The 24,845-nt window shown below is 45.5% G+C and overlaps 2 protein-coding genes across 2 annotated transcripts; one reads left to right on the forward strand and one right to left on the reverse strand.

Annotated features, from left to right (window-relative positions):
- Positions 1–923: 923 nt before the first annotated feature.
- On the reverse strand, positions 924–4,658 carry mrpl46 (mitochondrial ribosomal protein L46). Its single transcript, XM_062524940.1, has 4 exons — positions 4,383–4,658; positions 3,597–3,795; positions 2,687–2,857; positions 924–1,575 (listed from the first exon to the last, which is right to left on the reverse strand). The coding sequence occupies exons 1-4, from the start codon at positions 4,641–4,643 to the stop codon at positions 1,328–1,330; spliced, it is 879 nt and encodes a 292-aa protein (XP_062380924.1). The 5' UTR covers positions 4,644–4,658; the 3' UTR covers positions 924–1,327.
- Positions 4,659–4,923: 265 nt separating this feature from the next.
- Positions 4,924–10,280, forward strand: mrps11 (mitochondrial ribosomal protein S11). Its single transcript, XM_062524507.1, has 6 exons — positions 4,924–5,083; positions 5,257–5,364; positions 5,536–5,634; positions 5,842–5,971; positions 7,558–7,623; positions 9,928–10,280. The coding sequence occupies exons 1-6, from the start codon at positions 4,995–4,997 to the stop codon at positions 10,033–10,035; spliced, it is 600 nt and encodes a 199-aa protein (XP_062380491.1). The 5' UTR covers positions 4,924–4,994; the 3' UTR covers positions 10,036–10,280.
- Positions 10,281–24,845: the final 14,565 nt, after the last annotated feature.

The raw sequence follows: 24,845 nt of genomic DNA on the forward strand, positions 1-24,845 counted from the left end.
TGTTGTCTGCTCAAAAAAATGAAAAGTATTTAACAACTAGAAAAGCACTCAGAGAGCGCAGACCTCCGGCAAGCGCCTCCTGGATCCAGACTTTGATACGGATCACTCCCAAATTTAATTGTTTCTTCCTTGGGCCATTCCAGACATTTTCTGAACATTTCATCGAAATCCATCCATAACTTTTTTGAGTTATCTTGCTAACAAACAAACATCACTTGCTTGGCGGAGGTAATAAACTATTTATTAAAGAAACACAATGTAGTTATTTTGCCTTAAAACAAAATAATGGCTTAAACTAATGTACATGGGTACATGGCTATTCAGTATGTTACTAACGAAAGGGGAAATTCCTACGTTGTGTCACTTTAATGCTTTATGTTTTGGAGCATAGTGTAAGAAATCGTTTGAAATGTTGTTTATTCTAATTCATTATACTAAGTTGTGTAGAACCATAACTATGAGATCCAACAAATGTCATATTCCTGTTACATTATATTCCTAATATAACAATCTGTTACATCTTATAAACAGTATAATTCCATTCAGTCTTCTGTCTGGTTTCATTGTCTGTCTGTTGTGTCAGTCTGATCCATTATTATAGACGTACAATTAAACTATAAGCATCTTGGACGACAGCCTCACAATGGTACACTCAGTCAGACATGTAAGAAAGGTTGTGTCTTGAACAAAACTATTTTCAGATGGTGTTCCGTGCAATCGGCTTAGCAAAACAAGCCTTACTTTTCCCTGGGGGAGCCGACGGAACAGTATGTCAATTTCACTTTTGTTTGTCTTCTGTTGCCTTATCAAACGTGGCCATACAGACGTTGTCTGACACAAACACTGATATGGCTGAGAGTGTCTCTGTTTACACCTCAGTAAATTTTAGGTTATAAAAATCAAATCGAATTACAGACGGAAAATGATGGGAGGAAAAAACAGGGTATACTTTTATTTCACATTTCATAGTAATAAAAAAGAACTGCTTCAGTTTATATCGTCGTATATATCACTAGTCATAACTTATGCCTCACAGGGCTAGAGACAAGCCATCTAACTCTTACGTTCTCTAGTTTGACTCTCATTCATGGCCATCTCTCCAACTGTAACTTGGGCTATTCATCAGATTTAAGATGTTTTTGTTTTTTTTTATCCAGAGCATATAAAATGGATGTCTGTTTTGAATGTTCTTATTTTGAGTTACTGAGAGAGTGGTAGGCCAGGACTCACTTCCCTAAGAGGTGCTTCAAAGTGCTCTTCCTGTTTTGGCGCCCTGCTTTGGAACACTCGTCCTGTTGTCATGTCGACCGTTGCCTGGCCGGGCTTCTCACAGGTCCAGGATGAAGCGGTCTGCTTGTCTCAGGTAGTCCGGCTTTAGATAGCCCTTCAGTTCGCTCTTTTTCACCCACACAAAGGCACCCTTCTCAGATGTGGGATTGGTGCCACTTGAAAGTAGGGCTTTGAAGAAAAAGACTTTGGCTCCGACGCAGCTCTCTGTTTGAACGCCTTTGGGGAATTTAAACTTGTATACCCCGCATGGACTGTTGCCCAGGAACCGGCCCTTTAAATCAGTACCTGGGAAGGAGAAGAAAGGAGAGAGGAGAGACAGGCTCAGAGAGGAAGTCATGTCCAACAAGGCAGGGACTTATCTTCAAGGTCATCAACAACACACTGCTGCCTATTTCAAAGACTGGACTGCTGAATTTTGCTCCTATGAAAAGTGAACTTGATTTTGACAGCCAGCCTTTGTCAAAACACAACCACCATCAGCAATACTCTAGCCAGACCCTGTGTAGAACTCTGTATCTGCAACCCCCCGACTCTAAACTATGTAGACTACTATACTTGCAACGCCCCCACTCTAGACAGACCCTAATTAAAATAGGGCTGCTCAATTAGGGTAAAAATAATTATCACGATTATTTTTTGTTCAATATTGAGATCATCGAGAGCTGAGAACCTAAGGGGCATAAGCGTCATTTTGGTCAAAATTGAGTTATATATATCACCTACAGTGATATATATAACCTACACCTAACCTACATACTGTATATATACACCTACACCTCTTGATGAGCTCTTTCTAGCTGACAAAATTATAGAAGTAAAATATTCATGAATATAAAGTTATTGAACAAAAATCAAAGGTCTTTAACTGTGAACATACAGAAGCAGTTAAGATTTGTTTTGGCTCTCCTGTAAAGTTGGTGAAATGTCACTTACGCCCCTTTGGTTCTCAGCCCTCGTCATGATTATTAAATGTGATTACTCGCGATTTTGGAACTGTGTGTGTGAGAGAGAGTGTGTGTGTGTATGTGTGTGTGTGTCACCCCCACAGCTCGCTCTCTCTCTCTCTCTCTCTCACTCTCTCTCTCTCTCTCTGAGTGTGTGTGAGAGAGAGTGTGTGTGTATGTGTGTGTGTCACCCCCACAGCTCTCTCTCTCTCACTGAGTGTGTGTGTGAGTGAGTGTGTGAGTGTGTGTGTGTCTCTACCACAGCTCTCTTTCTCTCTCTCTCTGAGTGTGAGTGTGAGTGTGTGTGTGAGTGTGAGTGTGAGTGTGAGTGTGAGTGTGAGTGTGAGTGTGAGTGTGTGTGTGTGTGTGTGTGAGTGTGAGTGTGAGTGTGTGTGTGTGTGTGTGTGTGAGTGTGAGTGTGAGTGTGAGTGTGTGTGATGACGCTGGGTTACCAGGCAGGCCGGCTAGGGCCCTCTCGGCGGTCTGCCGTAGCGTCTCCCCCGCGCTCCACTGCAGCTGGGGCAGCATCCACACCTTCTCCGTCCCCGCCTCCTGCTGGACCAGCAGCACCAGGCTGTCGCTCAGGCAACGCTCCAGCGAGCCGAGGTCCTCAGCGGCCGCCCCTGACCAAGGACAGTGTGCTAATGTCACGTTTATTGAATTCAGGCAGAGAAGGAAGGGACATTTTCATGTCTGACCTAATCTCACAGTCCATTTCAAGTGATCGCAAGTCAATTACGGTAGATCAGCTCTGACTTAAATTCAATTAGTCCTGGCTCTGTTTTTGGTTTGTATTGTATCTGTTGTTGGCTGAAAGAATTGTGTTGTTGTCCAAACAAACGCACCTAGAAGCCAGGAATATATATGACCCTTTAAATCTTCAACACCCTTACTCAAGCCTGAATTCCAGTTCCTAAGCTCTCAAAGGCCTGATATCTGCTTCGGAGACATGCAGGGCACCTCTCCTAAATTAAATGGAAATAGTGGTCAGTTAGCCTGGCTATCACCAGACCAAGCTCAATCTTTTAAGATTGAAAATTAGTCTGGGGAGTCTGCTCTGTATTTTCTACTGCACAAGAGGCTTGACCAACAGGCATAGTTCAAATGACTCTGTACACATCTGTAGTCCTTCATTCAATCCGACCAACGATCCCAGGTGCACCAGGTGGATAAGCCAGTTTGTGATTGGTCCCCACGGATTTGTAAGTAGGATAGACCAATTTGGAAGTTTCCAGCCGGAGCTACAAGCCGGAATCAAAACGCCGGCCGATCTGGCTCGGTTTACCCAGTCTAGTGGTCAATACCGACCTCTACTAAATGAAAAGAAATGAATATAGTGAGTTAAAACGTGAGGAGACGCACCAGCGTCCCGTCCTGCTGTCTGGAAGCGTCTCATCTTCTGCTCCCAGGCGTCCTCGTCGTCCTGCGCCGTGACGATCTCCTGGTTGGCGAGGGCCTCTTCCTCCTCGTCGTAGTCTTCGTCCTGCTTGCGGCTCATGCGCTCGGCGTCCTCCAGCAGCCGCAGCTCGTGGTCCGAGATGCGACTCCGCTCCAGCTCCATCTGCACGAGCAGAAGGGAGATCGGTTAGCTTCTCACAGTCATCCAGAAGGACCAACTCTCACATATCCGTTTCCAAGCACTCCTTCCACGCATGTTTTATTTAGAGGCCAACTAACTGCATGGCGATACTAGTTTGAAAACTTCCATAGCATCATACAGTATTTCAGAAAACTGATGCATAGGCCTACAGTATTCCTGCAATCAAAGTAAACACTGACTATATCACTACACTACAAACAAGTATCTGATGCACCACAGCATACAAATCCAAGAGTGTTTCCTTTGTCACAAACACAACTTAAAGGTGAAAGACTGGGCACAAAACCAACGTAGAGAAAGAGGGTGACCCCTTGAAGATGATGCGTAGACCACTGACAAAAGTAGTAGCCTACATGACGAACTGCTTACTTGTGTAAATGTGGAATACACCTTGTCATTGACAAGGGGCAGACCAAGACATCCAGCCGACATACGCGCTTCATTCAGCTAAATTGACAGCGTGCTACTTATAAGTCATAGAAATCACTGTCACAAAGTTAACAAACACGTTTTCGTTGACCTTGACAACGCAGAAAAAAAATCCGTACCTGATGCATGAGATCTATAAATGTCTGTTCGATGGGATTCGGATCTTGAGAGACCACGGGTAGTCTCTGCAGACACACAGCACCGTAGAGTTTCCATTGAGAAGCGGGGTTGTGCGTTTCATATTTAAGTTTAACGGCACAACTGCACTGCCCGCTACTTGAGATATGTCGGATACCCTTTAGCAGTGTTGTAGATGTCCTGTTGATGTTTCTGAACTGCCACATTGAACGGACAACCACTCCAAGACAGGGCGCCGCCATTTTCCTCTCTGACAGCACCCACAATGCACTGCGAGATGATGCTTCCTCTTGGGTGAGACTATTATATCCATGTAGGGACATTTTTATTGAATGCTGTCATCAATTCAGAACACTTTGCAATATATTTGACCACAGGGTGCTTGCCATTAAAACATTAAATCACTAAAATGATTATACAGGAACATGTATCTCCAAAGTTCCAGCTGAGGTTGCATACGTAGTGCTTGTAGCCATGATTCTCCCCCCATCACATAGGAATTGTACATACCGGACACACGTGAGCTTCAATGTCATCTTATTTTGTAATGCTACCGATTTAGCGGTAGTACATGATAACTAAATATATAAACAATGTCGAATTTAACGTCTAGATTATCGATTTTGGCGAGATGTGCAAATCAACACATTCTTGCTTCCTTTAACATGGTCAGAGCAACAGTGTAAGTAAACGCTATGCAATGCAATAGTCGGAAGTAGGCTAACTAACAGCCTCACTACAAGATAACACGGTGATACCCTCACTCTCAGAATGCTAAATTAAAACATCTCTGAAATGTATTTTAAATGTATTTTATTGTGAATTGTGTTTTCATGCCTATGTTTGTTGTTGTAGTGCATGTACAGAGTCTCGGAGACCCATATCATGTTCCAGTGCTGTCAGACAGCAGGACTCGGCCGAGGAGGTTCCAGATACTCCCAAGACCAGCTCCAGAGAGTTCAGGTATGCATGCCACGTTAACATGGTGCAGGGAACTTTTGTGCAACACATTTCTGTAAACAATAGGTAATTGTAACAGTAATGTGGCTTGACTATTAAACAATTAAATCTAATCTAATCTATGCCCTTCATTTCTTTTTGTATCAAAACCACCTTGCCTACTTTTTTTTTCAGTATGTATCCACCTATGCCAGGGGAGGACAGTGCGTTGAGATGGGGTGGGATGAAATTTGAAGATTTACCAATTTGTCACATTAAAGCCACATACAACAAGTAAGTTAACCTGCTGAACCACAGATACATAGTTGTAAAAGCTATTCAAGACACTTGCTGTGTGTGTGTGTGTGTGTGTGTGTGTGTGTGTGTGTGTGTGTGTGTGTGTGTGTGTGTGTGTGTGTGTGTGTGTGTGTGTGTGCGTGTGTTTTGCAGTCCCTCATTTGAAAGACATATCCTCTCTCCCATTTTGTGTTATTCCATCAGCACACACATACACGTAACAGACTACAGTGGGGAGTATATGGCTAGAACCTCCTGTGGAGCTGAAGGGTTCAAGAATTCGAAGAAGTCAACAGCGATTGCTGCCCAGACAGCTGGGATCTCCGCTGCTGCAGTAAGACATCATTTCCTGCTTCTCTATCACTGCCCTTTGAGGGGTAGTACACATGTTGCCTAGTGAAGATTCCATGGTAATGGCGCTTAACACATAGTATCCCATGCCTGTCAAGTAAAGCTCTGTGGAATGCAAAACATACCAAATGGAAATGACTACCTGTAGATAGCCTAATAAAGTGCTAACCAGCTAGTCCCCTAATTGAAATACTGGGCAAAATGCTAATTCAAACTTTAGCTTGCTTAATAAATATGCAATATCTATTTGCAAATGTAGTCCTATGAGAAAGATCCTAAATGCAAACATTGGTGGAAGCTGTCTCACAAATGATCAGTTCATGCTCAATAACTTGGCTCATACAGTAGACTGACTTCACACTCCTGCCCTGCATTCAAATTAGGACCAAAGAATCGGACATCTAGAGCAGGCAAAACTATAAACGATCTGTAAAGATCTCATGACGAAATGTGATGCATTTAACCTGATAGTCATGTGGACAGACAGTACAGCCTGTTCACCTCCTGGAAAACAAGCATCATGGCCATGTTACTTAAATGTCCACCAGGTGGCAGCATACCCACACAGGGCTGCGGTGGTGTTTGTGTCGGCCGTGAGGACACCTGACGACCCCACCCATCTGTTGCTCCCTCTGTCTGAAAGAGTTGATTTCTACTCCCACATCCATCTCCCTGTCAGCACTCTATTTTCACCATTTAATATCTCTTACAGTTTGGCCTTGCACCTTCAGTTGCGTTCGGTCTAGCATCAGCTGAAGGCACGTTCATATATATTTGCCTCTAGCTGCTTGTTTAGAGGCACTGGTTTGCTTGGTGTCTCTACTGGAGCGGCAGTTTATTGGGCACGGTAATGTAGCTGACATGTGTTTGCTCCGACGCGCGTTATTTTTTTTAGTTTTTTTCTTTTGCATCAGCCCAAGGTCAGCAGCGTTCGCATCGCTCCTGTCCACCCTCTCAGTGCCGTAATGTAACGTACATGTTTGCGGCCGCCATCGCCGCCGCCGCTGCCGCTAGACTGTGATTAGCGCAGCGCCCAGCGTGAATCATCTCCGCCGCTCGGGCCCTAATGAGAGGGAACCGGTGCGGCGGCAGCCCCCCGTTTAAGATAAATAAAGAAATAAATAAAAGGCCGTAATTTCTCACCCCCCCCTCCCCCCACCCCACCCCTACTAACACGCTCCGCAGGCTCTCAGGGACGAGACTCCCGCGGAGCGGAATCAGGGTTTCTTCAGACGCCAGTGTTTGCCCTCGCTCCACCCCGAGCTGCTAAATTGTTTACTGAGTTCATTTATTAGAGTTCATTTGATAAGCGAGTCAGGGCTGACTTGCTGCCCCCCCTCTCCTCCTCTTCCTCTTCCTCCTCTCCACTCCTCTCCTCTCCTCTCCTCTCCTCTCCTTTCCACTCCTCTCCCTCATCCTCCTCCCCTCCTTCCTTTGCTCCTCTTTTCTTCCACTCTTTGCCCCTCTTCCTCTCCTCCCCCCTGCTCTCCCCCTCTTCTCTTCCTCTTCCTCTTCCTCTTCCTCTCCTCCGCTCCTCTCATCTCCATCTCCATCTCCTCTCCTCTGCAGAAGGCGCAGGCGAAGGGGGTGATGACCGTGCGGGTGGTGGTCAAAGGCCTCGGCCCCGGGCGCTTGGTGAGTACCGTATCGCCGCACCGTCACGTCACGTCACGTCACGCCTCGTCTCGTTTCGTCTGGTCTGGTCTCCTCTCGTCTGCCTGACGTGTTCTCTGCTCCATCAGTCTAAGAGCGGAAACTAAGAGTGTGATTTCTCCATGTCCCTCTATGCCACACACACACAGACACACACACACACACACACACACACACACACACACAGACACACACACACACAGACACACACACACATACACACCCCAATGAACAATCTGTTCTCGATCACAAAAGATGCCTTTATTAGTGAAAGTGCACAGAGAACACATGCACGTACGTGTGTGCGCGCACACACACACACACAGACATACACACACACACACACAGACACACACAGCTTAAGACATGATTTGATCCCTGTTGGGTTTTTTGAGGGTATTTTTTGTATGTGTAGATGAGACAAATTGTCCCTGATGCGTGGGCATTTGGTAGTCTGTGATTGGGTGATGGTAGCGTTTTGCACTGAAAGATTCATGGGCTCATTAGTGCAATCTGGCCTCGTCTGTGTGTGTGTGTGTGTGTGTGTGTGTGTGTGTGTGTGTGTGTGTGTGTGTGTGTGTGTGTGCGCGCGCGCTACTGGGAGGCATCTCGGTGAAATCTCTGGCCCATAATACATTCATGTTGTACAGCGGCCCGGTGACAGATGAGCGATGGGCTGTCATCATCGCAGCATTATCTTTAACGCACAAAATTTCACATTTTAATTACAATCCTAACACAGCACGGCTAGCCACGGTAGATAAGTGGAAAGAGCCATACGGACGCTTTTGGTACATTTGTTTTGTTTTGTTTTTGTTTTGTATAATGTGCACCTATCTACCTATCTATGTACATTTTTCACTGGAGCTCTTTTATCTCATAAGAGTGAATAAGAGCTTCAGGGGATTGTTGATAAGTTCTCATGGAAATCATAATTTTCAGAGATGACAAAGGGGTAAAATAGCATGCCAGTCAGTAGCAACAACGGGGAATGAGAATAGCACAACATGGGTGTGAAACAGGGGGAAGAACAGGTGCATTACAGTCTCATGTTACAGGTGCTTCTTTGTGGCTAAACATCTGAACATGGGCTCTGGGAAGCTGGCGGGAGACACCTAGCAGTCTCTAGAAGTGTTCACCACGTAGGATCCTCAGTAGTGTTCACCACGTAGTGTTCACTGTGAAGGATCCTCAGAAGTGTTCACCATGTAGGATCCTCAGTAGTGTTCACCACGTACAGTAGGATCCTCAGTAGTGTTCACCATGTAGGCCACATCTGAGCCAAAGGTGTCCATGTCTACTGTTGAAAAAAAAAAAAAAACAGAAAAGTGATAGAGAAGTTAAAGCTTTTCTATATTTATTTTTTATTTGTAGGCCCAGGCCTATAGTTTTTTAGCACAATTATACACTGTTGTTATTTCTTTGTTGCCATAATCTCGGCTTCACTGAAAATGAGGACTACCCTCAATCAATCTCCAAGAATAAATAATGGCTGAATGAAAGAGAAATGTTCTGGATAGTGAAGACAAAGTCAAACTTTTATGTCCGTGTCCACTGATAATGGAGAAAAAAATGGAGACATCGTGAATTACATTTAGTTAGTGTTCAGGCCTTGTAGGAGTAGGAGTCCATACTGTTGTCTTTTGGATAACCAGAAGTGCTTCTGCATGTTCATGCCATCAATACAGTCGAGCATGTAATTATGTGACATTTGTTGGACATTCACAGGTTTATCAGATAAGCTGTTAATTTAAAAATTTGATTTGTAAGGACAGGAATGAACAGATCAATGATGCCAAGTTGAAACGAGAAAATGATTAAGTGTGAATTTTTGCTGTATTGATTTGGAATACCAGGGGAGAGAAAATCATGTTCTTTCATGTGTGTGTGCGTGTGTGTGTATCTGTGTGCACTTGTTCATCTTAATGTGAACGGGTGTGTGTGTGTGTGTTTGTGTGTGTGTGTGTGTGTGTGTGTGTGTGTGTGTGTGTGTGTGTGTTTGAGCATGCATATGGATTAATATGTGTGTGTGTGTGTGTGTGTGTACGTGTTTGAGCATGCATATGGATTAATATGTGTGTGTGTGTGTGTGTGTGTGTGTGTGTGTGTGTGTGTGTGTGTGTGTGTGTGTTTGAGCATGCATGTGGATTAATATGTGTTTGTGTGTGTGTGTGTTTGAGCATGCATGTGGATTAATATGTGTGTTTGTGTGTGTGTGTGTGTGTGTGTTTGAGCATGCATATGGATTAATATGTGTTTGTGTGTGTGCATATCTGTCTTCTCCAGGCGGCCATCAAGGGTTTGTCCATGGGGGGTCTAGAGGTGGTGTCCATCACGGACAACACCCCCGTGCCCCATAACGGCTGCCGCCCCCGTAAGGCTCGCAGGATATGAGGCGCAACGTGAGCGCCCACGGACCCACTGAGCCCTGCTGCCCGTAGGAGTCGCCATGCCATGCCACGCCACACAACCCACCTGTGCCATGCATGCCCCTGCGGTAGTACCCGAGAGTGCAGCCATGCCATCCATGTCATTCATCCAGCCAGCAGTGCTCAGAAGTCGAGTCCCACGTCATTTCTCAGTTACGTTTACTGTTTTGGTTGTGTATAAATGTTCATTAATAAAGAAAAACGCATAAACAAAAATAAAAATGTGTGTGTGTGTGTGTGTGTGTGTGTGTGTGTGTGTACACACCCAGTGCGTACAGTGCGGCTGTTTTCACTTTGGTCTCTTTTTGTTTGTCTCGCGGCGCTGATTGGCGGTGACCCAGAAGCGTTCACGTTTCCCCCTCCGATAGAATCGCTGTGAGAAATGGAAAATTAAATTAGTGGACATCAGCAGAGCGGCGGTGGACGTGTCCTTTATCTCCCCCTAATATCTGCTGCCCGAGGCACGCCAGCTCTGCCTTCAATCACGCTCCCGCCCGGAGCCCAGGAGCAAGGTGCGGAATAATACACTATAAATAAAATGGAGCCCGCGCTAGATTAGTGCCCTTTCCTGGAATTATATCAGGTGCTCCGTTTCCACGGTAACGGCAATTAGCAGGGACTCTCAGGCAGCCAGTGAATGTAACTCTGCAACCATAGCAACCAAGGTCAGGCCTGCAACGCGCGCAGACATGCACACACTTACACACACACACACACACACACACACACACACACACGCCTGCTTTCACCCAGGTTCTTTCCTCTGCTCGTGCAGCCGCACCAAGGACAGCAGAGGGGAATTGAAGGTTCAGATCCTGACCCATTGTGTGCTCCATGGCAGAAAATAAACACAGAAATAAACTCATGGCTAAATAAGGGAATAAGTGGGCACCAAATGAGAGGCAGCTTCAGGCTAATGTACACTGATTTCATTTAATACAGCCCCTGAACAAAGGCTAAACTGAAGCATATTGTGTGTGTGTGTGTGTGTAATGTTTAACCATGGTGCTGTCTGTCTCCGTACAGACAGGGGGGTTTATTGCTGCTTAAAAAAGAGACCTGGCGACTCATGCAACAGATGCCAGCGGCGGAGGTTCACTACGGCTCTGATTTAATCACACCCAACAGCTCCGGCTCTGAGAGAGAGAGAGAGAGAGAGAATCCAGTGAGGAATTCTTTTCCCTTTTCGCTTGTCTCTCTTTTTCTCGCTCTCTGTCTCATTCCTTTTGTTATTTTAATCAGCAGGGTTATCTGACCGCCTGTGTGTGTGTGTGTGTGTGTGTGTCCGAGGGGAGCTGAGACAGACTTAATGAATATGAGAATCCTGAGCGCGGTGGGTACCAGCGCAGCTCCATCTTGATCCACCTGGCTGGAACGTGAGCCGATGCAGAGTAGATAGGACAGCTTCTGGATGTGCAGCTCCTTATCGGAGCTCCTACATCGCTCTCAATCACATCTGTACAGGGATGGGAGTGTGTGTGTGTCCTTCATCGCTCTCAATCACATCTGTGCAGGGATGGGAGTGTGTGTGTGTCCTTCATCGCTCTCAATCACATCTGTACAGGGATGGGAGTGTGTGTCGGTTGCAAGTGGACATCACAGCACCTTCTTAGCTGCTCACTAGAACTCCATGTGTGAGAACACTTTTTAAAATGCATTTGATTTGTGTGTGTGTGTGTGTGTGATGTGAATATGGAGTACACGTGTGTGAATGTGTGTGTGTAGTGATGTGAATATGGAGTACACATGTATGAGTGTGTGTGTGTGTGTAGTGATGTGAATATTGAGTACACATGTATGAATGTGTGTGTGTGTAGTGATGTGAATATGGAGTACATGTGTGTACACGAGCGAGCCTATGTGACTGCGTGTGTTTGCTTGTGAGTGTGGAGTGTGTTTGTAATCCCATTCGGCAGCTGCTGTCTTGTCATTAGGGGTCTCCCATAGCAGCGGTTGATAAAGTGGCCTGGCAACGGCAGAAACAGCTCAGGGCTCCGACCACATTAACCCCTTCAGCCCCACAACAACCCCTACTGCCCCTACCAGCCCTACAACAACCCCTACTGCCCCTATCAGCCCTACAACAACCCCTACTGCACCTATCAGCCCTACAACAACCCCTACTGCACCTATCAGCCCCACAACAACCCCTACTGCCCCTACCAGCCCTACAACAACCCCTACTGCCCCTACCAGCCCCACAACAACCCCTACTGTACCTATCAGCCCCACAACAACCCCTACTGCCCACAACAACCCCTGCTGCATCTATCAGCCCCACAACAACCCTTACTGCACCTATCAGCCCCACAACAACCCCTACTGCACCTAAAAGCCCCACAACAACCCCTACTGCCCACAACAACCCCTGCTGCATCTATCAGCCCCACAACAACCCTTACTGCACCTACCAGCCCCACAACAACCCCTGCAATGAGCCTGCTCAGACACCAACACACACACGCCACTGCACATATGAACCTGCTCACCAACACACACACACACACACACACACGCCACTGCACATATGAACCTGCTCACCAACACACACACACACACACACGCCACTGTACATACTGTATGAACCTGCTCACCAACACACACAGACACACACACACACTGCACATATGAACCTGCTCACCAACACACACACACACACCACTGCACATTATGAACCTGCTCACCAACACACACACACACACACACACACACACACACACACCACACGACTGCATGTCCCAGCTGCTGCTCTGCCTGCTGAGCCGCTACTGCCGCTTCCCTGATGGGAGTTGCTTCAGCCTCAGCTTCTTGCACTCATTACATGCATACATTTGCACTTTACTTCTGCACTTTATATACACACCACCTCATGTGTACTGTTCTGATACTATGCCTTTGCATATTGGATATTGGGTGATGTATGTGCCTATGTTAGGGTGACCAGACGTCCCCGGTTTCAGGGGACAGTCCCCGTTTTTGGTTTTCTGTCCCCTGGAAAATACAGAAAAATGACTTACAGTATGTCCCCGTTTTTTGAAGATAAAACTTGTATGTGTTTTAATCAGATTGATAGTCAAACTGAAAATGTCCCCGTTTTTTTCCACTATTTTTGGGATTATGTCCCCGGTTTTGGTCTCAGATATCTGGTCACCTTAGCCTATGTGATTGTTGTCTATTGTACGGTCTGTATCTATATTACTATTGTTTGAATGTTACTATGTCTATTGCACTACTACCTGTCTACTTCTTAAATGTAATGAGAGTTTTAACATCAACTGAAGTCAAATTCCTTTTATGTAGTATACTTGGCCAATTAAAACTGATTCTGACTCTGATTCTGATTCTGACTCTGATTCTGATTCTGATTCTGATTCTGACTCTGACTCTGATTCTGACTCTGACTCTGAGGAGAAATGACTTGATTTTTGGGTTGTATGCTAGAAGACTCATGCAGAATCTTTGCACTCCTAGGCCGGTTTCAGGGGACTGTCCCTGTCTTTGGTTGCCTGTCCCCGATAAAATACAGAAAAACTACCTATGTCCCCATTTTTTTAGGATTGGGTTTGGACTGTGTTGATTGGGTGTTGCAATGGAGGCTTTTTGTCCGGTCGGGTCCGGTCCATAATATGAGGCTAGAGGCCCCCCTCCCCCGATGAGAGAGTTTGATTAGCATAGCATGTTGTGTTTGTGAGCACGGAAAGTGAGAGCACGGAAAGAGCACTGATGCTCTGGTAGGCTGAAAGGGCAGAAACAGCATTTTGTTTCTTTCTTTCCCCCCCCCTCCCCCTCCCCCCTCCCTCTCCCTCTCTCTCTTCCATTTTGTCAGAAAAATATGAGGTGCTCTTAAATCTAGAGCTCTCTTCAAAATAAGGCAGTTCGCCAAACTACCCATGCAATTAAGGAGCTGCCCCCTACCTCCTGGGCAAACTTTTGAAAGGTTATTATGCAATTGCAATTTAAAATACACATTTGCTTTTAAATGAAGTGCCCTGCACATTTCTCCTTTCTCCACGAGAACAAGCGAACAGGCTGAAGTGATTGGTCAGAAATTGGAGCTCCCATGAAGCCATTCTATTCCCCAGTGCTGGCTTGGCATTCAGGTGAAATCAAATGGGAGAAGGACCTCCGCATAGGAGCAGACCAATCCTCCCACACACACACACACACACACACACACACATGCGCGCGCGCCTCTCTCTCTCTCGCTCACTCTCTCTCTCTCTCCTTCTTCTCCTCCTCCTCCTCTCTCAGTCTTTCAGTTCTATGTGTTTCTTTCACATCCTGTTTTTCACTTTTTTCTCTCTCTGTCATTCTCTCGCGCCGCTATTCTTGTTGATTTTCCATTTTTCACACACACGCGCACACACACACACACACACACACACACACACACACACTCCTTCTACTGTAACTCTGCAACGCAGCAAATCAATGCGACCTCCGACTGAAGAGGACGGAACGAGTTCTTCTGCCCTGAAAACAGCATCATCATAGCCTTCCCTTCGACTCCCCTCTCTCTGCACAGTGGTGATTGTGTCGCCGTCGCCGTGTCAACAGCCGTTAACCTGACGGACGGTGACCCGGTGTGCCGACGCAACTCGGTGAAATCATTACCGGTGCATCGACTAAAGCCTCACTCATCATAGCAGCCGGGTCCCCGTAGAGAACTCAGAAGCAGAGAGAATAAAGCAGCTCACAAGCTAAGCACAAGCCTGACCACATCTATGGGCCTCATGCATCGTGCACACAGCCACCTGAAACCACTCCGCCACCACCGCTGCAGCTCAGTCCAGATCAGCCCCGGTCACTCACACAAACTAGCTTCCACACACACACACACACACACACACACACACACCTGGGACGCTAACATTTTTTCACCGCATGGCAGAATTCAATTCAGAAATCACAGAAGACCAACAGAATTTACTGACGCACAGATTTTACTGACACACAGAATTGTGTTTCTGCGACAACTGCTATCTGTGTGTCCAGTTTAGCATGCAGAGACAAACTGCACACAGTGAGACACTGCACTGTGTCTCTTCCTGAATCATCTCTGTTGTTTGTCTCACAGCGTTTCTTTTGGTAGTACAGTGTGTGTGCTTGTGTGATTGGATGAGAAAGTGTTTGCATGTGTGCTTGTGTGTGTGTGTGTGTGTGGGCGCGCATGCATTTATGTACACACACTGTTGTTAAATTACTTGATGTTTCCTGTTGTTATTTACAGGTCTTTAGGCGCGCGTGTGTGCGTGTGTGTGTGTGTGTGTGTGTGTGTGTGTGTGTGTGTGTGTGTGTGTGTGTGTGTGTGTGTGCGTGTATGCCTGTGTTTGATAATGGCTCAGAGATGGAGACGGGTGATGATGATGATGATGATAAATGTGAAACGGAAAAAAAAACAACAACAACAACAAAAATGACAAACAACAGACACTGAAAATATGCCGTATATGCCGTATCCTTCTCGTTTGCCTTCCCTAAACATGTTCTTTGGCGGCCCCAAAAGAAGAAGTTAAAAAAGCATTAGAAGCAGGAAAGACTGCGGCGCGCTCGGCCTTGAGTGGCTGATAATGGCCCTCCATCCAATTATCCCTGTTCCAAGCAAGCCGACTTATAAGTTGTAATTTTCTATAATAACAGGCTGTGTGCAGAGAAGAAATGTAGTAAAAAAAAATCACACGGGTGAAAAACAGGGTGGAAAGGAGCAGAAGAAGAAGGAGAGGAAGAAAGAGAAGAGGAAAGAAAAAGAAAGGGTGAAGAAAAACACTTATGTTTCTGATAAGTGTGCTGATGTTTGGTGCGGTGGGCCCTATACTGGAAGCTCAGCGCTGGCTCTGCTGTTTGGTCCTTTAAAATGGCTGACAGGGAAGCTACACCAGGCGCGTACCTGAAGGCGTTCCGTTGAGAACGCGGATTTTAGAAGACTAGTCTATTTCTTTCGAACGTACCCATCGCTATCACGTCTGGTGTAGCTTCTTCCATTGATTATATCGGAATTGTTGCAGCAGACGCAATGCGAACAGAATAGAATAGAAGGCTTCAGTCGCGCGGCCGGTGTTCAGTAGCTTCCCTGTGAGACGTCAACGTGGCCGTACGTGCCCAGTCAGTCGGAGCCGTCGCTCTCGGCTTAAAGGAGAAGCTCCTGGAGGGGACGTGCCGTGCCGCGCCGTGCCGCGCGACTCCCATTGTCTTCAGCGGGGGCATGTTTTTTAAAAAAAGCATCCATAATATTCTCTCTCCGCATGGGCTTTTAGCAGCTGCCCGCAATGCATTATGGTAATCGAGTCCAGCAGCGAAAATGAAAGATTAGAAAACTCATTGGCGGTTCATTCTTCCAGGAAGGCCGAGGCCTACTTGAGGTCCATTTGGTGTCTCTCAGAGACCTCTTAGGGCTGAATGGCACCTTTGTTCTGGAGGAGGACTCGGGCCCTAGTGAGGAAGGCTTGCATTTGGTAGAGTACAGCCTGAATGGCACTCATGCTGGTTGGGGGACGGAGCTGGCTGAACCAATTTAGAAGGCAAGTATTAAAAAAATGAGAATTAAAAAAAAAAAAAGGGGGGTTGCGGGAGTTGTGGGTTTAAGAGGTGTGTGTGTGTGGGTGGGGGGTGGGGGGGGGGGTGGCGGAGAAGAAGGAGTAGGTAAAAAATGCTCAAATTCAGGAAAAGCAATCATACAAAAGCACTAGATGAAAAAAGACAGAGAAAGTTGTTGAAGGAGGAAAAAGCCATGGAGGTATATAGGCCTAGATGATTCACCGCTGAACAGATGAAACGTATTCTCCTGGATGAGCTGATAGAGAAATGGGTCCATTGGCTAATTGAATGGTACTGTATGTTTTAAGGTGGGCTATCTAATCAGTCTCAAGTATTTTGCATATTCAGATGAATGAAGCCTCTTTTTGCAGGCTACCATCCCCAGATGCAGCATGTCATAGTGCCTACAGGTCCTTTAACAATCTCTTAGATCCAGGATTTAGTCTTGAACCCAATAGCCTAAAGCCCGGCGCCCACTGGACACGTACGATACACGTCCACTGGACGTACAATAAACAAATTAGAGCTCCATTGTTTTCAAAGGAGCAAAGCCCACTGGAAACGTCTGCCGCGCAGCAGCCGCACAGAGATAGAAAACTATTCTAAATCCTGACCTGCGCGTCAAGCCCAGACTGCAGGATGCCGGGACCGGTGGGCGCCAGCCGTTTCAGCCTTTGGAGATGTTTCCATAAAATGATCTGGATTTCCACTTTAAAGCAACACTGCAGAGATTTTTTTGTACCTTAAAATAATGTTTCCAAAATCATTTCAGTGGTTTATCAAATTCGTAACAGGGTAAACAATACTTTTGCATTCGCTTTGTGGCCCTCTATCGGCTATAACCGCACTATTTAAGTTTACCAGAACATGTAGCGGATCGGTAGTTCGATGGAATGAAACATAAAAAAAACTACAAATGAATTGATTTTTACTTCATACTTTCATAAAATCATGCAACATACTCTACCTTGTCTGTGGACATCGTTATTTGCTGGATAAGCAAATAGCATGCGTGAGACAGAGGAAAAGAGCTTTAGTGTTGCTTTAATGCAAATTCGGTCCTATAAATAGGGTGCCTCTCATTTGTCTTTTATAGATCCTCCCCTCCTTCCTCGATCCTCACTGATCTAGATGAAGAATGATGGGGCGGCAACAATGGGATAGTCTATCCAGTGTCAATTATAGATCAGTGGGAACGAGCCTGCATCGTGGATCGAGGGGGGATGTCAGGAGGCACCCATAGAAAAATTACAACACAGGAAACAAACACATTTCTTTAACTTGACTAGGCTATCACAATATCTTTGTTGAGTTTGTAGACAGACTGTCAGACAGTAGGCTACTGTAGACAGAAGTCTAGGCCTGGGCCTACAGGCTCTCTCAGATTACAGGTGTCAGAAATGACAACTAGCAGAACGCATGGAACGTGAAAGCACCTTGACAAAAGCATTCCCGTTTACAGCCGCAAACAGACCAGGCGACAGCAGAGGCAATCTGAACAGGCCTGAAAGAGTTAAAGGTCTCGGAGACGGCTCGGATGATCAGCTGTCAAAATGACAGGACGCTGTTGCCTGGAAACGTGACTGTTGAGCCTGCTGAGCGCTTCCTCCGCTTGATAGCGCTTGTAGCCTGCTCGTCCCCGCCAGTGTTTACCCACAACCGCTACCTTGAGCCTCCCCACACATCCTACCATCCTGCCTTTTCTCTGAACACGGCACCTCCATTCTACTGTCACGACGGTACTGTTTCCGTGTTTGTCCTACATAAGGACATGATGGAGCTGAGTGACAACGTTCCTTAAAGTAAAGTCCTTTTTTTTCCCCCCTTTCCTTAATGGTTGTTACCATGGATACGACTCAGCGCTGAGAGAGGGAGAGATGGGGGGGGGGGGGGGGATAGAGAGAGGGATAAATAGAGGCATGGTGAAGTGATGAGAGGATGGAAAGGAGAGAAAAATGAAAGACAAAGAGTGAGAGGCGGGAAGGAAGGAGAGAGAAACAGGAGTAAAAACAAATAAAGAAAGAAAGAAAGAAAAGGAAAAAAAACACACTGCCAGACAAACAGAGAGTGATTTTGAGGGGGTGGTGTGTGTGTGCGTGTGTGTGTGCGTGTGTGTGTGCGTGTGTGTGTGCGTGTGCGTGTGTGTGTGTGTGTGTGTGTGTGGGAGACGTCTGCTGCTCAGAGCGCTCAGAGATGCCTCTCCACACTATCTCCTCACAAAGCTGCCCGCCCTCCTGGACTTCCTGTGGCACTGCTGTCGGTGTGCTTCTGCAAACATATTTATGGATCTTCTGCAGTCGCCGTGTTGCACTGAGTTATTGGATTACCGCCGTGGGTAATTACACACTGAGCGTAGAGTCAGGTTTTTTGCTGCTACAATACGCAGATCTGACTTTGGGCCGTTTTTGATTCGGCTCCAGTCTGGACTCAATCCAGATTGGCTCTGGATCCACTCCAAAAATCTGATCTGGTCTGAACATGCTTTATGTCTTTACAAAGGGATTTGAGTTCATCAAAAAAGAAAAATCAGACAGATCCGGGTAACAGATTTGTTAGTGCAGGCGCATCAGAACCCAATGGCTGCCTCTAAAAAAGCATCTTTCCGCCTCCCTGAGCAAGTGCATTTGTGCAGAGGTCTAGAATGCTTCTCTAGCGGAGGACCTTATTTTGTTCATTGGTTTTTGGGAAGAAATGCTCTTTCTATGATAAAGAGGTCAACCCATTCTTCTCCAGCCAGGCTTCTTTTTCAGTGCCACATCTGGGGTTAAATTGCTTCGAGGCTGAAGAGTTTTTTTAAATGAAAAAATCTCTCTTTCTCTCTCTCTCTCTCTCTCTCTCTCTCTCTCTCTCTCTCTCTTTCTCTCTGTTTCCCTCTCTCTTATTGACTGAAAAAAACATGTTATTCATGGCCGTTGTGCTGTTCTGTTCCTGCATGCGTTGTAAGTTCCGAGAATTCTACCCAGCAGTGCAGCAGTAGCAGACCTTCTTTTATCAGAGAAAAGAACGACAACAAAAAAAAAAATACAAGAACAGTTTGGGGGCTCAACCCTGAACAACTACACTTAGGCTCAAATATAGAGTGCTTTTGTAAAATTATTTTGTAGTATACCTGAAGAGATGTGGGACATAACAACAGTCTCCTTGGTTAAAAGAAATACATTGTGCAAGACACAGATGGACCTTTGTGACATAGCCACGCGTAGAATAAGAGGGTGAGGAAACAGGTGCCACAACAGGAGTGGCAACAGCAGAAACAAGTGCACGTGTAGAGGATGCCGTTGAACAGAATACTGATTTTGCAGTATGCAATGAAAAGGCAAATATGTGCCCACAAACTGTCAGCATGTCTTCATTCAATAGTTTGTCAAACACTTCATCTGCTACCTGTGGGAGACAAACACCTTAAAGGGATATTCCGCCATTTTTGGAAATACGCTCATTTTCCACCTCCCCTCGAGCAAAACAATCGATATTTACCTTGTTCCCGTTCATCCAGCCATTCTGTGAGTCTGGCGATACAACTTTTAGCTTCAGCCTAGCATAGATCATTGAATCGGATTAGACCATTAGCTTCTCGCCTGCTAGCTTCATGTTTAAAAGTGACTAAGATTTCTGGTAATTTTCCCATTTAAAACGTGTCTCCTCTCAAGTTAGAAAGTGCAATAAGACCAACTGAAAATGAAACCTGGCGTTTTTCTAGGCTGATTTGACATGGAACTACACTCTCATCTGGCGTAATAATCAAGGCAACTTGCAAACGTACCATAGGCGCAGTGATATCGTACGCAGCATCTGAAAATAGTCCCCATAGACAACAAGCAGTAGTAGTGCCAGTAGCTGCAAGTTGCCTTGATTATTACGCCAGATGAGAGTGTAGTTCCATGTCAAATCAGCCTAGAAAAACGCCAGGTTTCATTTTCAGTTGGTCTTATTGCACTTTCTAACTTGAGAGGAGACACGTTTTAAATGGGAAAATTACCAGAAATCTTAGTCACTTTTAAACATGAAGCTAGCAGGCGAGAAGCTAATGGTCTAATCCGATTCAATGATCTATGCTAGGCAGAAGCTAAAAGTTGCATCGCCAGACTCACAGAATGGCTGGATGAACGGGAACAAGGTAAATATCGATTGTTTTGCTCGAGGGGAGGTGGAAAATGAGCGTATTTCCAAAAATGGCGGAATATCCCTTTAATGAGTGGAAATGACAGGTGTGTTCATAAATGGACTCAGGTCTGGGTAATGTTTGGATGCGTTTGGCTGTGTGCACTGAGATTAAGATTAATCCCTTCCTCCAAAGCAATCTTGAAATAGGATATCCTGCACAATCTCCTCAATATAATTTGGACAACACCTGGCCCCTCCCTCAGAACCCGATCCTCCATCTCTCCGTGATGTTTGACATGGCGCTGCCATGGTTACTGAGAGAGAGCGACACTCGGAACACCTGTCAACAGGTGACGGGGGATTGTCTGTGACACGTGGTGGCTTTATCACCAGTGACAGATGTTATATCTCCAAACCCACTAGGGCCTTGTATGAGTGTGTGTGTGTGTGTGTGTGTGTGTGTGTGTGTGTGTGTGTGTATGTGTAAATGTAAATGTGTGCTCATGCTAAACACACACACACACACACACACACACACACACACACACACACACACACACACACAGTAGAGTGGGTCTCAGTTCCCTGATAGGGCCAGATGCTAATGAAACATCTTAATTCTGTGCCCCTCCTCCATCTCCTCCACCTCCTCCACCTCAGTCCTCTCACCCACAAAGCCTGATTACCACAATCAGGGGACAAAGAACAAGATGGAGGGCTAGTGAGTGTGTGGTGGCTGGGTGGTGGAGGTGGTGGTGGCTGGAGGAGGGGGGAAGCAAAATGAAGGACCTCCCTCTCTGGGGGTCCCTTACTAATTCCACAAAATGGGCTGGAGTGGCTCATTAAGAAGGCAGAACAATCTCTGACATAACGGTTTTGTCTTAGGGAATCAGAACTTGCGGTGATTAATTGTAAAATTACCCTTTGCGCTTGTGGCTGGCAAGGATTAGTGCAGTGAATGTTTTTTGACATCCATACGGTGATTTGAAATCACCGTAAAACTGTAACTAGGCACGGTTATGGCTTGAGTCCATTTGATGATAACCACTAGTTGTGCGTCACCCAAATCTATGGACTCTTTGCATGTGTTGGCAGACCACTGGTTTCAGTGTCACCTTTCTACTCAGGAGATGTGTAAGGGGACCATTTGTCTTAAGAGGTGTGAAAGTCATGAGTTTCCATAGGCATCAGTCAATCTTTGCCACAAACCATTACATTGTCCATGCAAGCCAAATGTATGAATTTGACAATGGCATTTTGACAAATTGATAATCTGTTCTGCCCTTCCCCAGAAGGAGACAGAGTCTGATGCTAGCTGTACAATGCAACACGGAGCTCTGTCTTTGAAAGTGAATCCTTTGAGCTGCTTTTAGAAAATAACAGAGCTTTTGTTGTAGACAAAAAAAAAAACAGTCAATGCAGGCTCGATTTTAGAGATGCATGCTTTTGTATAACATACAGGCTTTTTGTTTTTCCGGAAAGAGTAATTAAAACAATTTTCCTTTGGATAAGTTGCAGACATGAAGAGACTAATAAGCATGAAAGAAATCCTCAGAATTCATGTATTCTCCAAAACCAATACCGACAATAAATAATAATAACAAATTGTCCAGGAGATAATTGTGAGTCGAGATGCACAACGTTTCTCAGATATTTCACTTTCCGTTCCCCGCACTGATACGAGTATTCAGTAATTTTGTATTTCTATCATTTAAAAAGTTATTACCATAAAAATTCCTTGATTTCGAAGGCAGGTTGTTTTCAACAGATACACCTGGAAACAAAGACAATGAAGATAAGAGGAAATTTACTGTAAAAATAAATCAAATATATGTATCAGGATTTACAGTAATTGTGGCTAATTCTAACCAGAATTTACTGTAAGTTACGTTTTTTCCCCCATGAAGTGTTGTGAGTTGAGGAGCAGCTGACGCCTCCATTATGGGTGCAGCCCTGTTAGTAAGGTGGACTTGTTTCTGTGTGTGTGTGTGTGTGCGTGCTTCTCTCTCTCTCTCTCTCTCTCTCTCTCTCCGTGTGTGTGTGTGTGTGTGTGTGTGTGTGTGTGTGTGTGTGTGTGTGTGTGTGTGTGCCTTCCTCATCAACGGAGACTAAATGGAGAAAAGGGGTGAAGCCCAAAATACACTTAGCCAAAAGAGTTGACAACAGATTCGGTGTGTGTGTGTGTGTGTGTGTGTGTGTGTGTGTGTGTGTGTGCGTGTGCATGTACGTACATGTATGTGTGTGTGTGTGTGCGTGTGTGTGTGTGTGTGTGGTTGTGTGTGTGTGTGTGTGTGTCTGTGTGTGTGTGTGTGTGTGTGTGTGTGTGTGTGTGTGTGTGTGTGTGTGTGTGTGTGTGTGTGTGTATGTGTGTGTGTGTGTGTGTGTGTGTGTGTGCGCGTGTGTGTGCGTCTCTCTCTCTCTCTCTCTCTCTCTGTGTGTGTGTGTGTCATGTGTGTATTCAGTTGATACTGTACATCATGTTACATAAGAACGATGCCTCTTTACCTGAACCGTATTATATTGTGTTGCTCAAATCTCAGTTTCATTTATTAGCTCATTGTCTTTGCACAGCAATCAATGTAGCAGCTTTTAGAGCTGAGTCGATCCGGAGTCAGTTTCCTCAATCACCTCAGAGTCTTTTCCACCAACCATCAAATAGTCAATGCAAACCAAATGTATACATTTGTCGGTGGCGTTTTGACACATCCCATAATCTGCTGTTAGTATAATCTGCTGACCCCTGACCCCTAAGTATTGTCAGACCTTCTTGTCACTATTGATGAAAAACATACCCATCTGCAAGTAGCTTCTATATTGTGACTGTGTCTAACACCATTTTTTCTCTTTTCACTATGTCAACATTTCAGTTGTATTCCTTTAGATATATATTTGTTAGATTTCAGCGATAGATCATTTAGAAATAACAGGTTTGATTGAAACAATCTAAAACGACAATATCAATGAATGCCCTGATGGAAGACGTTTCTTCTCCAGGGTCTGCATGGAGAACCGTGGTACTGCCGTGTCACAACACACTGATCTTTAGGGCCCGAGCTCTGAGGTTTTATTTTAATATCTGAATCATATGCTCTAACAAATGGCAGAACAGCCTGTAGGAAAATGGCAAGCTTGTGAAATAGTTCAACAGGTGACACAATGTAAAGCTAATAAAGAACTCCCCTCCCCCCAAAATGTGTGTGTGTGTGTGTGTGTGTGTGTGTGTGTGTGTGTGTGTGTGTGTGTGTGTGTGTGTGTTTGTGCGTGTGCGTGCGTGTGTGCGTTTGTGGCGGAGTTGGGTGTGAAAACCCAGTTCTGTACAACAGGGCAGAGTTAGGAGTGATCTTTTGGGTTAGGGCAGAGACAATAGGCCTCTGCATGGTGTCTGTGCTGTGTTTCAGTTTCAAAGGATCTCATGTGGAACCTCCGGATAGCGCAGTATCAACGAGAAAGCACAGCTGAAAAACATCTTATCTGATTTGATAGAACGGTCAATAGAATACCCTAAATATTCCCTTTACTTTCAGGGCAACAATCTGACGTGGAGGAGGACCAAACCTCCTTGGTGGGGGGGGGGACTCTTGTTCTGAAGCTTCTCGCTTCACCCTTTCAATAAGCTGACGTCATGGGTGTTGATAAAACGGATGGCCACCTGTCGGTTGGATGAAGTCTTTAAGAACAGAATCGGTAGCTGTTCTCCACACATGGCGTAGTACAGTCACTGATAGCAGCTAAAAACCAGTGATGGCGTGTTTTTAGATCACTGAGTAGAAATACTCTAAGTCTAATAGCCAGCCGCTCCAATAGCCTGGCTGACAGATGAGCTTTGCCGCCCCGGTCGTCATTCCCTTTCCACCACCGCAGAAGAATTCCAGCCCAGTAAGACTGAAGAGACCGTTGAAGCAAGAGGACACACAGCACCAGCATCAACAGTACGTATCTGAACTAGCCAGGACCCGAGGTAGTAAACGAGGGCAGCCTATGGCTTAGGGCAGTCTAGACGGAGCAACAGGTTGTATGCTATGCTATATGCTGAATGGACTACCTTTAAGATATTAACAAGGTATTCTTTTTACATATATTTTACAATAAAAGACTACTGTATGTTTTATGACTGATGTATGTCTTGAGAGACGCTTC

Source organism: Sardina pilchardus, chromosome 21 (assembly GCF_963854185.1).
Source record: "Sardina pilchardus chromosome 21, fSarPil1.1, whole genome shotgun sequence".
NCBI lineage: Eukaryota > Metazoa > Chordata > Actinopteri > Clupeiformes > Clupeidae > Sardina > Sardina pilchardus.